The sequence below is a fragment of the Drosophila kikkawai genome, chromosome X, assembly GCF_030179895.1.
Source record: "Drosophila kikkawai strain 14028-0561.14 chromosome X, DkikHiC1v2, whole genome shotgun sequence".
Classification (NCBI taxonomy): Eukaryota; Metazoa; Arthropoda; class Insecta; order Diptera; family Drosophilidae; genus Drosophila; species Drosophila kikkawai.
This window is the reverse complement of record NC_091733.1, coordinates 7,004,434-7,017,401: the sequence shown is the minus strand read 5'-3', so window position 1 is coordinate 7,017,401 and position 12,968 is coordinate 7,004,434. Positions and strand designations below refer to the sequence as shown.

Here is a 12,968-nt window from a genome sequence, read left to right as displayed (position 1 = left end):
TTGAAAAAGGTACTTTTTTGGATATAAAATAAATATAAATATAAATATTTTATATTTGATTTTTAAGCTGCTATTCTATTATTTATCAACAGCTAAAGTTGTTTTTTACAATTAAACTTTTTTTTAATTTTATCAAAACCAAATTGTTATATTCTATGTATAAACATACAACTATTATATATTTATTTTTCTGCAAGGGTATGCAAGCGTCGGCGTGCCAAAGTTAGCTTCCTTTCTTGTTTTTTTTTTTATATTAAAAGGGGATCTCTGAATTATTTAGCGTAGTGTTAGTTTTAATTATTATATTTAATTGTTTTTGGAAAACGTAAAATATCGCAAATAATATTACGAAACTAAAAAAAAAACGTGTTCTTAAATTAATAAATTCCAGCATCCCAGCCTTTGTTATCCAAAACTAACATTAACATTAAACTCTTAAAATTTATTGCAGCTGGAATAAGAGAAGAATAAATTCTCTTTTTGATTGCGCAAAACGACGTAGTTTTAGCGATTCTTTTTTGGAGCCGACAGAGAGAGAATTTTTATAGTTCGTTCACCTGCCTAAGAGCGACAGAGGGGCAGAAAGAGCACGCTCTCTTGAGAAAGCTACTTAACAGTGAGTTAACAGCTTTAGAGAACTGAAGTTCTTGGCTTGTTTGGTTTTTTTTTTATTGTTTTTTTTTTTTTTTTTTTCTTTTTTTCGGATTTTTCTTTACATTTGGCCGGGGCGCCGCCTCTAATACACACACACCCAGGCTCATGTATACACCTGCATAAAGCTCGCCTTGCCTCTGACATTGCAATCACACACACAAAAACTCACAGAAAAAGAGACAGCTGTTTCAAGTTCGATTTTCGATTTCGATTATTTTTTTTTATTCGCCCTGTTGTCAAGGCGAATATTTGGTGCGCATTTTAATTACAAATGTTGATTAACCCCAACAATGCTTTATATACGTAAGAAGATATTTTAAATTCGTAAAATAAAACACAGCACATCACATATGTACATAGGTAAATACATGTATACATGGCTGAAAATTCAAAGCTTTGCTTTAACTTATGTTATTAGTGCTGCTGCCGTTGTTTTTGCTTTTGCGTGTTGTGGTGAAAGTGGCATTATTAGCGTTTAATGTTGTTACTTTTATTCTTGGTCTTTCGCTGTTGTTAGTACATACATATGTACGTATTTTGTTTTTTTTTTCCACGGCACAGATGGCCATTCACATTTCGGGACTTTTGTTGCCAAGCGAAAATTGGCATGGAATGAAATGGAATTGACCAGCAGACAACAAGCTTGGCTAGGGTTGCCACCCCTCCATGTTTTAACTTTAGTTTTACTGATTGTCTGCATGCGACAAAGATCAAAACAAGGAGTTTACATTTTGTATATATGCGTTAAGAAATAATTATTCTAAAATAGTAAATTACCCTTTCAAAATATTATATACAATTTTAGTCAGAATTTGGCAACGCAGTGAACGAGACATTTCCGTGTATATTCTTGATCAGCATCAACAGCCGAGTCGATCTGGCCACGTCCGTTTGTCCGTTTCTACGCATAGTCCTTCAGTTTTGAAGCCAACTAAATGAAACTTTTGCAGGTGGTCTTCTGACTACTCTGATATAGCTGCCATAGAAACGATCAAAAGATTTGTAGTAAAAAATTAGAACTTCACTGTTTTTCAATATTTTTATGTTTTCTATGAGCTACATCATTTTGTGTCATTTCAGAATTTCGGTTTTTATTTTATAAAAATCGGACGACCATACCATAATAGCTCCTATAGCAAATATCAGTACGTGAAGGGAAAACGGAATACTTGGCAATATAAAACTGTAACTGTAAATCTGTAAATATGTTATGTATGTATAGTTTAATATAATGAAAGCTGTTATTATTACTTTGTTTTTGTTCAAAAACAAATTGTTATATGCTATCTATAAACATACATATATTATCTACATATGTCTTTTATATGTCTCTGAAGGGTACTGTCATAATCAACGTGGATCATTTTGATCCACTTTTTCAAAAATTAGAAGTACTAGTAGTGTAAGCCATTAAGGTACTAAAAGGTTTGTCACCACCGTAAAGCCAAAAGAAGCTGTGTATGTGTGTTTTTGTGGACTTCTGCGGAAAATTATTAACGCCATGTACCGGCAAAACAGAACGGAACCAGTTTACAAAAGACGAGGAAAGCAAAAACGGCCAGGCCTGCAGTCTTCGCGAATGCGAATCATTCACCCTCCTCCTGTGATTCAGAAAAACATATAGGAAAAGGCAAGTAAATAAATGCGTCACTCTATGCACTTTGTTACTAATAATAAGCAAATAAGCAAAAAGAAATTCCCCGGATCTTGGCGAAGCATCCGATCATGCGACATTCGAATGCTGAGAGTTAACCCCTTTGTTGCCAACTGGCCGGAGTCAAGAAAAGGCGCTTATCAGTTCATCAGTTCAGTTTAGTTCGCTGTTTGTGACGTGTTTGATTTTTCACACATTTGACATTTTTCATTTTTTGCATTTTTTTGTCGGCACTGCTCAGTACAGCATTTATTTTTTAATGCTTATTTTTAGCGTAAGTTGTCGGCAGCAGCCACAGTTTTTTGCATGGTTCATCATTTATTTTTGGGCCAACACGAAATCGACAGCAGAAAAACGCAAAGAAAAAATAGAAGGGAACACACACACCCATACCCATGTACTCTCAATATACAAAAAAAAAAATATATATATATATATATTTTATATTTATTTATTTTTTATATTATTTTATATATATACATAGCAAACATACATAACAAAGCCATTTCCTTTTTGTCTATTTTTTTTTTTACTATACAAGTTTTATTTACAGAAGCATATACATACATATGTAGTGCATTAATTACCCAACGTCCACAAATTACATTTTAAGATGTATTTCAAAGTATTAAATATTATAAACAAACAAATCAACACAAAAGTTATCAATAATGTTATTTACAGACCACGAAAGCAACCCAGGAAAATGCTTGTAATATCAGAAAATAAGTGAATTGTCTCAATGAAGCACCATCTTAGAAGGGCGCACTTTTATTATCAGTTAAAATTAAAAAGAATAATTATTGTTTATAATGTATTCGTCCGATGTTTATATAACTAAAATTAAAATTCGGAAATAATAGAAAATAGAAGACATGTAAATATGTTTAACAACATAAAATATATATTATTTATATTAATTTTTTTATCGCTCCTATGGCAGCTCAATGAAATAGTCGTTCGATCCGGCTCGTTTCGATTTTAATCCTAGTGAGAGTAGTCAGAAAACTATTTTCAAGGTTTTAGGTCAGCTTAAAAACTGACAAGACAGACATGGCAAGATCGACAGCTGTTGATACTGATTAAGAATAAATATAATTTGTAGGGTCGGAAAGGACTTATTAGCTGTGTTGCAAGAAAATAATAATACCCCGTAGCAGTCTAGCAATGATCAATACAGGTTGCTAGTTTGTAAAGCTTCACTTAGGCAGATATCACTGTGCCTTGACACACACAGAAAAAGAAAAAATAAAAAGTTTATGATCAGCACGGCGGCCGTTTGACGTCAGAATCGAATTGTCTGTCTGTCAGTGTTTGTAGTGGGTGTTCTTGTGCGTGTGTGGGTCTGGTTCAGTGCTCGTGTTCTCTTTCTTCTAGCTTTCTTTGCTCTTCCCCTACTCTCTTCAGCACCCACAAGAAAACAAAGAAGAAGACGGCGCGTCATGTGGTGACCTAAATCGCTCGTGTGACTTTTTCCATTTGCGACCGTTTTGTTTAATTCAATTTGCGTTTTGCGTGCACATTAAATGCTGTTACTAAACTAATAAATCATTTTTTCTTAAAGCCTTTTTCTTATTTTTTCTTGATTGTTTGTGTGTTTTTTATTCGCGCAACATGTGGCTACGCCCGAAAGTTTTGTTATTAATATTCTGTACTCACATCACCACTACCTATATTTCAGTTCGTCTGGGTTCGCTTCGGTGTGTCCGTGCTCCAGGTCTGATGTCTACTAAAAATACTTTATAGGCGTTTTCCGCTTCTTTATTTATTTGTATCGCCGATTATAAAAACAGGAGTCAAAATAATACAGGGGAACTTTTAAAACCCGAACATAACTCTCTGTTCAAAATCAAAAGCTATCGACATTTAAGTTGAAGGACGAAAACTAATATTTTTATTTTATTTGCAGTTGTGTTGCTAAGCAGATTGCGTACATTAAAAGTTTGAACTCATTTGTTTTTTTTGGTTCCCCGTCCAAAAATAAACGGAAAGGGACTAAAAAATGGCTCTTTTTTTCAAAGTAATAAGGCATTTTGTTTTTCTTAGTGCGAAGCTCTTTCCGAGTGTTGATAAAAAACGTTCGTGAGTGGAAATTACAAGTTGTTCGATATATTTTGCTTGTAAGTTACAGGCAATGCATGTAAGAGGGAGCGAGAGCAATGTAGCGGTGGTTAGATTTCCTTTCTAAGCGGGCCCGCAAACAATCGTCATCGTTCTTCTTAGTCAAACGGAACCCACCTTCTCTTGCAGGCTTTAATTTTTCATGACTTTATTGAGAGGGAATTGTTGCATTTTTGGTCAAACATTATTTAAGAAATCAAACCAAATTAACGACATTAAAATGTATGAAAATTCCTGTTAATGAAGTTCGACTGTGATAATAATAAAATGGCGAAATGCGCTTTTGAAAGAATTTTTTCAATGGAAGATTTTGCAAAAAGGCGTCGAAGAATTTATGCTTTCCTTCACTCCACTTTCCTTTCATACGCCCCGTCCCCCCCCCCCCCCCCCCCCCCCCCCCCCCTCGGCAATGTGCCGTTTGGCTAAGTGCGTAGTAGAGCGGGAAGAGCGACGGAGAGAAATATCGGGAAGAGAGCGAAGAACTCGCATACCAGTAGCAGCAGCGGTGGACTGCCTAAGTTTATTTTATTTTTTGCTTTCGCCTTATTGTTGTTGCTGCTATTTTATTTGCCTTTTTTCCCTACTTGGTTCAAAGTTTAATGACCGATTTTGTCGAAACTGAAAAAGAGAATAAACTCAAACAAAATAATAAAATGAAGTGAGCGGCGCAGTCGCAGAGCTCTGCTCTGTTCTCTTCCCATCTTCCTCCCGCAAATACACACACACTCTCGCACTCACACATGCTCACACACAAGGTCAATTATTAAAGTTGATTTTTGCTCAATACGCAGTAGCGCAAAAATGTGCGAATATAAATTATAAACACTAACAAAAGATAACGGCGCCACAGAAAACAAAATGTAAAAATTAAGGGGGGGGGGTAAGGTATTTAATTTTTTTTTTTCGTAAATTTTTTTTTATTTTTTATTTTTAAAGTTTAAGAATATTGTGTCCAAGTTTTACATCGATCAGAGTAAAATTGACGAAGTTATGCGGAGTTGAACGAAGGTCGGTTGGTGTTCAATGCATGAGAATAACAAAGTTTACAGCGCTCTCCTGAAAATTTCAATTTTTCAAATCGGTGTACACGATTACAGAAAAACTACTAGACCGATCGATTTGAAATTTGGCACACACATTCTTTAACTAATTCCTCAGGTATTCACGTCGGCCTTTTTTTAATTTTTAATTTTTATATATTTTTAAATTAAGAAATAACGTTTTTTTTTTAGTCAAAAATCGGGTTTTTGACTTTCAAATTTCCTAAAAAATCACAAAAAAACTAAAAAAAAAAAACGCTTCCTGAATACCTCGGGACACTTATCCTTTAACGAATGAGGTATAATTTTTTTAGATCGGATGATCCTGTGGACTGTTAGGATGTACACCGCAAAACAACTTTTTTTGGAGGCGACTCGGGAGATTCCCTATAACTCCTCTACCTCTTAATATTTATCAATACAAAATTTATCAAAAATTATTCAAATGTTGTGTTAATATATGGTATTTAATCCATTAAGCTAACTTTAGCCGTTTCGCCACAATAATTTTTTGAAAAGGTGCCTTTTTTGCACCGAATTAACCTTACCCCCCCTTAAGCAAAATAGCAGCAATGAGAAAGAAAAGCACAATGTTTAAATTTAAGGGTTGTCCTAAATATTTTTTGAGTCATTGTAGAAATACAAGATTTATGTACTTACAAATATAATTTTAATTTTTTAAATTATTATTTTTTTTTATATCTTTAATAGTATTTATGTTGTGCATAATGTTGCAAACACACTTCCCTTCGTGTCCATTTAAGAACTAAAAGAAGAAGTCTCTTTTATAAAAATCCGCTTGAATGTTGGTGATCTTTAATTGCGATATCACTTTTTATTTGCTCAGTCGGTGTCGGTTGTGCAACTCAAAACTGCGCACTCATTGATGACGGATGACGGCGCAGCTTTGACAGTGGCATTGAAAATTTCAATTTCGCAACAATAACAATAAGTAGCTGCATAAACAACAACAAGATCATGATGCATAATAGACAGCCGCTGTCCTATATCGATGGTTGAATTAATAAAAAGAGAGGAAATACAAAAGATTAAAGAAAAGGAGACGCTTGAGGAATATTTTAGAATGTCCCAAATTATATGTACACTTGTTCATTTTAGTTGTCTTATAAACAAAATCAGCTGATTGTTGGCGGGAATTCGTTCCAAACCAATTATTTTAACGCCTGTTATGGTTTGCTTAGGGTATTATTTGACAAAAAGTCACAAATAATTTTTGAATACACAGTATTTTGTTTAATCTTGCTTTGCTAAATGAATGCATATTGATTGAAGCAATTAGAAAGCGAAATAATAATAATAACAAAACTGCTTTGCTTCCTTTTACTCTTTCGCTCTCGGCAGCACGTGTGTAAGAGACATCTGGTTTGTTTTAATTAAATGACAGGCTTTTCACCCTTGCCTTTGCAATACTCTTTAATTTAATTTAATTTAATTTATTGGTAAATAAATTCCTAATGCTACAAGTTAAAAACTTATAAATTAGTGCGATAGTCACAACGGGTCAATTTTAAAATATTCATATCTGTCTTAAAACTACACAAGGTTTTGGCCACACGTGTTACGTAGTTAGTTACATAGTTTAGTTAGCTGCGTCAGCGTCCCTATTGCGCAGCAATTGGGGACCATATTCTAGATACGCATTAGCCCTACGATAGTAAACAAAAAAAGGTAGCTACTAATGAGGCGAGGGTGATGGACTCATCTACCTATTACCAGAAAATGTTGGAAACTAAGTAATATAAGGAATAATCCAAGTATCTATAGGTCCAAAAAATTAATACAGGTTTTGTAAGGATTACTGAATAAATTTCAATTTTTTAAGCGATAATAAAATCAACTTATCTCCGTAGTCCCTTCTAAATACAAATTTAATTCATTTTATAACCTGTCGAATGAAGAAACTTAAAAACTACTCTTTAATCCATCTTATCGCCTTTCGTCATATTATTTTTGAGCTACCATAATCCATGTTTTAAGCCAAAGTTAAATTATAATTAAAGTCGAAATAATATAATTTGAATTGTGTTTTTCATCAAAATCAAATACCATGCACATTATTATAATCCTTTTAACAATGGAAAACGGTGAAAATACACAATTTTCGCGAACTGTTGCTTCATTCAAAATTTGCAACAAAAGAACACAGATTCCCAGTTCCGGAATTCTCAGGAAATATAGTAAACAACATAAGTCGCGATAGGTGAACCGGACAAGAAAGTTTTCTTAGAAAATGTAGAACATCTGCCTGCGTGCTTTTCCTATGTCTCCTTATTATCATAAATTATTATTCTTTTTTATTCTTTAAAGTAAGGGACCGGCGAACGAGTTACATCTGCAACTGCAGCAGGGTTGCCACCTTTGCAGCGCTGTTGCATCGTTGTTGTTTTTACAGCTATTTTAGTGTCGCTTCTTGAAATTCGAAACGGAGAGAGAGAAAGCGCGACCAACGAAGAGAGCAGCTAGTGAGAGAGCAAAGAAAGGGCGCGCATTTGCAGACTGCAAGGGAGAGAACACACGGGTATTATTTAAAAAAAAAACCTAAATATGTATGCATATAAAAAGACTGAGCTATCAAGCACATTAAATTAAAATTTTTTGACCATCAATTATCACATCAAACATAGTTAATCGAGTCGTTAAAAAACCCAATAAGTACGGAAAACAGTGAGACAGCCACGAGTACCAATAGAAAAGACACGCTTTAACTTGTAATTTTTAACCGATTTCAGTCAAAAATTTCACAAATATGCCGGCAAGTCTAATTGGCTTTACTTGCGTTTAACAGTTCTCTGTTGTCCGCTAACAGCACGCCGCGGTTGTCTAGCAACGATGTCGCTGACGCCTCTCTCTCTCATGCCGTCCCTCTCCAGAAAACGCTCTCTTACGCTCTCCACCTTCTTTTCACTCGCTTTTCAACCTAACCAAACAGAAAAACAGAAGAGAGCCAACTTACATTTGAATTTTCCGATGTTGTTGTTGGCTTTTTTTTGTTTTTAAAGCATTATCCACAAGCTGCTACTGCTGCAGTTGTTGTTTTTGTCGATTGTTGCAGCTGCCGTTGTTGTGGCTTTTGTTGTTGCCACAGAAAAACATGTTTCACTTTTGTGGCAAGAAGAGAGGGATAAAGAGGATGACGCTGCTCCTGCACACGCACACCAATAAACAAACACACACACACATGCACGCACACTGCGAGCAAACAAAAAATTTTCCCGTTGCCTTTTTTCGTACTCTTTGTTGTTGTTTGTCGGCGCAGTTTCACTAAAATAAGCCAACTTTGCGCCAGACAACAGTAATTTACACACACCGCAATTTTAAGTTAGATATTTAATCACACGCCCCGAGTGTTTGTATTAGTGTTTTTTTTAGCGACCCGACGCGAGTGATGTGAGGTTGTCGATTTTTTGTGAAAATGTTATCGGAATCGCGATCTGGCACTTTTGGTCGCTGGGAAATTGACGATCTGGCAACGCTGGTCGCTCGCGCACCTCGTACCGCGGCGTTGCCAGATTTTCGGTCCCAGCGACCAAAAGTGTCACATCAAAATATATCGATATTTTTACTGAAAAATGATATCGAAATCGCGATATTTTTATTCGTATGACTTTTCATGCACAACGATCTGGTACTTGTGGTCACTCGGACCGAAAAGTCTGGCAACACACCGGTGCAATGAGTAGTAAACAAATGATGCTACATCGGCATTTTTCCCGTCAGATCTGGGTTTTCGCCAGATTTAGGGAACGGTCCTAGGGCTTTTTCAAGGCATGTATTATTCAGATATTATGAAAAAATACAGTAGAAATTATGGAATCTCAAAAAAATCAACCGACTGGTGGCCAGAAAACCGAAGCACATATTGTTTTAATTTAGGGGACATTTGAGAGGGGAAAGGCAAATTTTCGTTTGGCAACACTGGTACTGGAGAGCCGTCAAATAAATCGCGAAAGCGTTGTGCGTTAAGTTGACTCGTTTCCTCGGCCCGTTTTTTGATGGTGGTTTACCGAGTTTTTCCGGCTCGTAATTATGCGACGTAGTGCATGCGTTTTTCACTCAAGGATTTAGTTTTACGACGAATCGAATCCATTCTACAGCACAATAACAAAAAACTAGGGATGTGAACATAACGATAACTGTTACAAATATTTTTAGTGATATTTTTTGCCGAACTATTGAAAAATCGATATATATATTTTTTCATTTGCCAACACTGTTGCGAACGCGGGAAATTGGTAAATTAACATGATTTTTTGCAAGATTTAGAGTGTTTCTGTTATTTTGCCTTTAAGGGACGATTTTTAAATACTGACAGAAGCCGGCGGGAAAAATATTCAGGGTATTCTCTTGAAGACTAAATGAAAGGCCGCCTCTATTCGATCAGGGCTTATTAGATGGTGGAATCGGAGTTTAACATCCCTCAAATATCTTCCGAGGTTTTGAATCATTAGGGATTATTCTTTAATAAATAAATTTATTTATTAAAATCGCCGTGTATTTAATTTGTATTGTTTATTGCGGGAATTTTGAATTTTAAATGTGTGAATAGTCTGAAGAGGAGAGCGAGAGGCAAACAGTTCACACTCCGCTTTGGAAATACTAAAAAGGCGCCCGCTCGCCGTTTGGTATTTTCCACCTACTGCACAACGGTCACCCTACCAAGAAGAATAACATTGAATTCCGGCTGTTTTATCCGTATTATCTTGCAAAATGCCCGCCCAACGTCAGTGCATTGTGGTCAACATGCGCTCCGCCCTCGCCCTGATCGTAATCTTTGTGCTGACAGGGATTAGGAACAGCGAAACGGCCAGTGGCGGCAATCAGATGGACCTGTCGGATGCGAAAGGCGACCACAAGGATAACACGAGCAATAACAATGGCAACGGAAACGCCAATGGCAATAGCAACGACAACGAGGTGCATATGACGCCGCTGGTCTCCAAGAACGGGGGCGTGGGCCTGGACAACACAACCGCCCACAGCAGCAGCAGCAATGGGATCAACAATAATATGCTGTGTCCGTACGACAAGGATACGCCCTGCGAGCGCCTGCAGTTTCCGTGCATTCGGTGTGCCTACAACAATGCCTGTTTGTACGGCCGAGAAGTGAACGTGACCTGCGAGATTATCGGCAATGTGCAGTGCCAGGGCGAGCGGAGCTTCCAGCGACAGATGAACTGCAGGTACTGCTACCAAACGGAGCTCTGGCAGCAGAACTGCTTTCAGCACGCCAACTGCAATTCCATAGCGGACAAGTACTACCGCACCAACTGCACCGTGCACCAGGATGTGCTGTGCCTGGGCAACCGCTCCTTCACCCGCAATCTGCGCTGCAACTGGACGCAGGGCTATCGCTGGAGCACCGCCCTCCTGATAAGCCTCACCCTGGGCGGCTTCGGGGCCGATCGCTTCTACTTGGGCCACTGGCAGGAGGGCATTGGCAAGCTGTTTAGCTTCGGGGGACTCGGCGTTTGGACGATCATCGATGTCCTGCTTATCTCGATGCATTACTTGGGTCCCGCGGATGGGTCACTGTATATTTAGTTTGGATTTTAGGGCCGGGGGAACTAGGTGGGAATACTGCATGCCGAAATCATAGACTGTAAGCAATGTTTCCATTACTGTGTATATTAAATGTAATAACTAATAAGTACTGATTAAAGGATGGCAAGGAGTGTGTTAAGCTACTAACTTGAGCCTTCGGAAGGTTGATGCGGCAAAGTGGAATGTAAATATGATTTAATTATAGACGAATTTATGCTGGGATCAAATCGTGTTTCGTACTGCCATCTCTTTCTGATTGATGAAATCCCTTTTAGTATGTATGTTCTTCTCAGTCTCTCAAGCGGCCCGTCCACAGTATGTTGGCCGAGCATGTTGAGCTCGACGCAATTTCCATCGTTAGTACAAATTTTGTGTTGGTCGTGCCACTCGAACTGCTTGTGTTCGCAACAACATGCTCGACAACGTTGGCACGAACATCATTTGTGAAATCGTTTACTAGGCAGAGCTCGTGTTTGCGCAGCGCAAAATGAGCAAAAAATTTTTACAAGAATTCATTATTTGTCTGGAAAAGCAGCCTGCTATATGGCATGCAAAATGCGAGGCCTATAAAAATAAAAATTTACGAAACACGGCATGGGAAGTGCTACTGGAGAAATATAAAGAAATCGATGAGGACGCCACAATAGACACAGTGAAAAAAAAAGTTAACTCGTTGCGTGCGTCATACAGACGAGAATTGCTAAAAGTAAGAAGAAGTGCTGGAACGGACGATGTGTACCAGCCGAACCTGTGGTACTTCAGCGAACTTTCCTTTCTGCATGAGACAGAATCCTCGGTCGATGGAATCACCAGTTTTGATGACAGACAGGAAAACGAAAGAGTAAGTATTTTAATAAAATTACAAGCAATAGTTTAGTGTAATATAGAACATATTTATACCCTTGCAGGGTATTATAATTTCAGTCAAAAGTTTGCAACGCAGTGAAGGAGACGTTTCCGACCCTATAAAGTATATATATTCTTGATCAGCATTAACAGCCGAGTCGATCTAGCCATGTCCGTCTGTCCGTTTCTACGCAAACTAGTCCCTCAGTTTTAAAGCTATCTGACTGAAACATTGCATATAGTCTTCTATATACTCTCACTGCTATATATGTCGGAACGCGCCGGATCGGACGACTATATCATATAGCTGCCGATACATTTTTAGAATATTTTTTAGATATGGCCTTTTTTTTATTATTTCAGAATTTCAATAAAAATTTCATGAAAATCGGACGACTATATCTTATAGCTGCCATAAGAATGATCGGAAAATTAATAGAACAAAATTTATAACTTCATTGTTTTTCAACGTATTTTCATCTACTCTGAGATATAAGCTTATTTTATTATTTCAGAATTTTGTTATACATTTTATGAAAATCGGACAACTATATCATATAGCTTCCATAGAAACGATCGGTAGATGTAGAGAAAATGTAAAACTGGGAATGTAAAACTGTAACTGTCAAACTGTAAACATAATAAGTATAGGTAAATTGTGAAAAGAAATAATATCTGCAAGGGTATACAAACTTCGGAGTGCCAAAGTTAGCTTCCTTTCTTGTTTTATATTAAATTCGATCATTCTGCCAAGGTACTGCTCCAATTGTGTATCAAATCTAACAATACTACCTAACTAGCAGTCATGAGACTGGTACAGAGCCCTGACTAATTATGGCTGGATTGGATGGTCGTTACGTAGTAGGCGGCTTCTTCTGGAAACTCGTATCAAGTCCCTTGCTAAAGGATTTGGATGGGTGGAGAGTTTTTCCTTGTAGGACGCTTTGTTTTTCTATTTCGTTTTTAACTGCAGGAATGCCGAGATCCCTGTGGATGTGTTCGTTGCGAATATACCATGGTGCTCCAGTGATAGTTCTCAGGATTTTTGATTGGGCGCGCTGTATGATGTCTAGATTAGTGCTGCACGCGTT

General features: G+C 37.2%; 2 protein-coding genes across 4 annotated transcripts in view; one reads left to right on the top strand and one right to left on the bottom strand.

Moving 5' to 3' along the window:
- Positions 1 to 9,610, bottom strand: part of mnb (minibrain) — a 33,826-nt gene extending 24,216 nt beyond the window's left edge. For 2 of the 3 annotated variants that reach the window (XM_017179954.3, XM_017179955.3), the window contains exon 1: positions 8,444 to 8,880. The gene's annotated coding sequence lies outside the window, so the exon portion shown is untranslated. Of the gene's footprint in view, positions 1 to 8,443; positions 8,881 to 9,494 lie in introns of those variants that run through there. The other variant, XM_041774979.2, reaches the window with a different exon arrangement.
- A 515-nt stretch (positions 9,611 to 10,125) lies between these two features.
- On the top strand, positions 10,126 to 11,178 carry amx (TM2 domain-containing protein 3 almondex). Its single transcript, XM_017179963.3, has one exon. It carries the CDS (start codon positions 10,198 to 10,200, stop codon positions 11,029 to 11,031), a length of 834 nt encoding a protein of 277 aa, XP_017035452.2. The 5' UTR covers positions 10,126 to 10,197; the 3' UTR covers positions 11,032 to 11,178.
- Positions 11,179 to 12,968: the final 1,790 nt, after the last annotated feature.

Excerpts from the sequence above, each read along its gene's own strand:
- amx (XM_017179963.3), top strand. The coding sequence starts at position 10,198 with ATGCCCGCCCAACGTCAGTGCATTGTGGTCAACATGCGCTCCGCCCTC.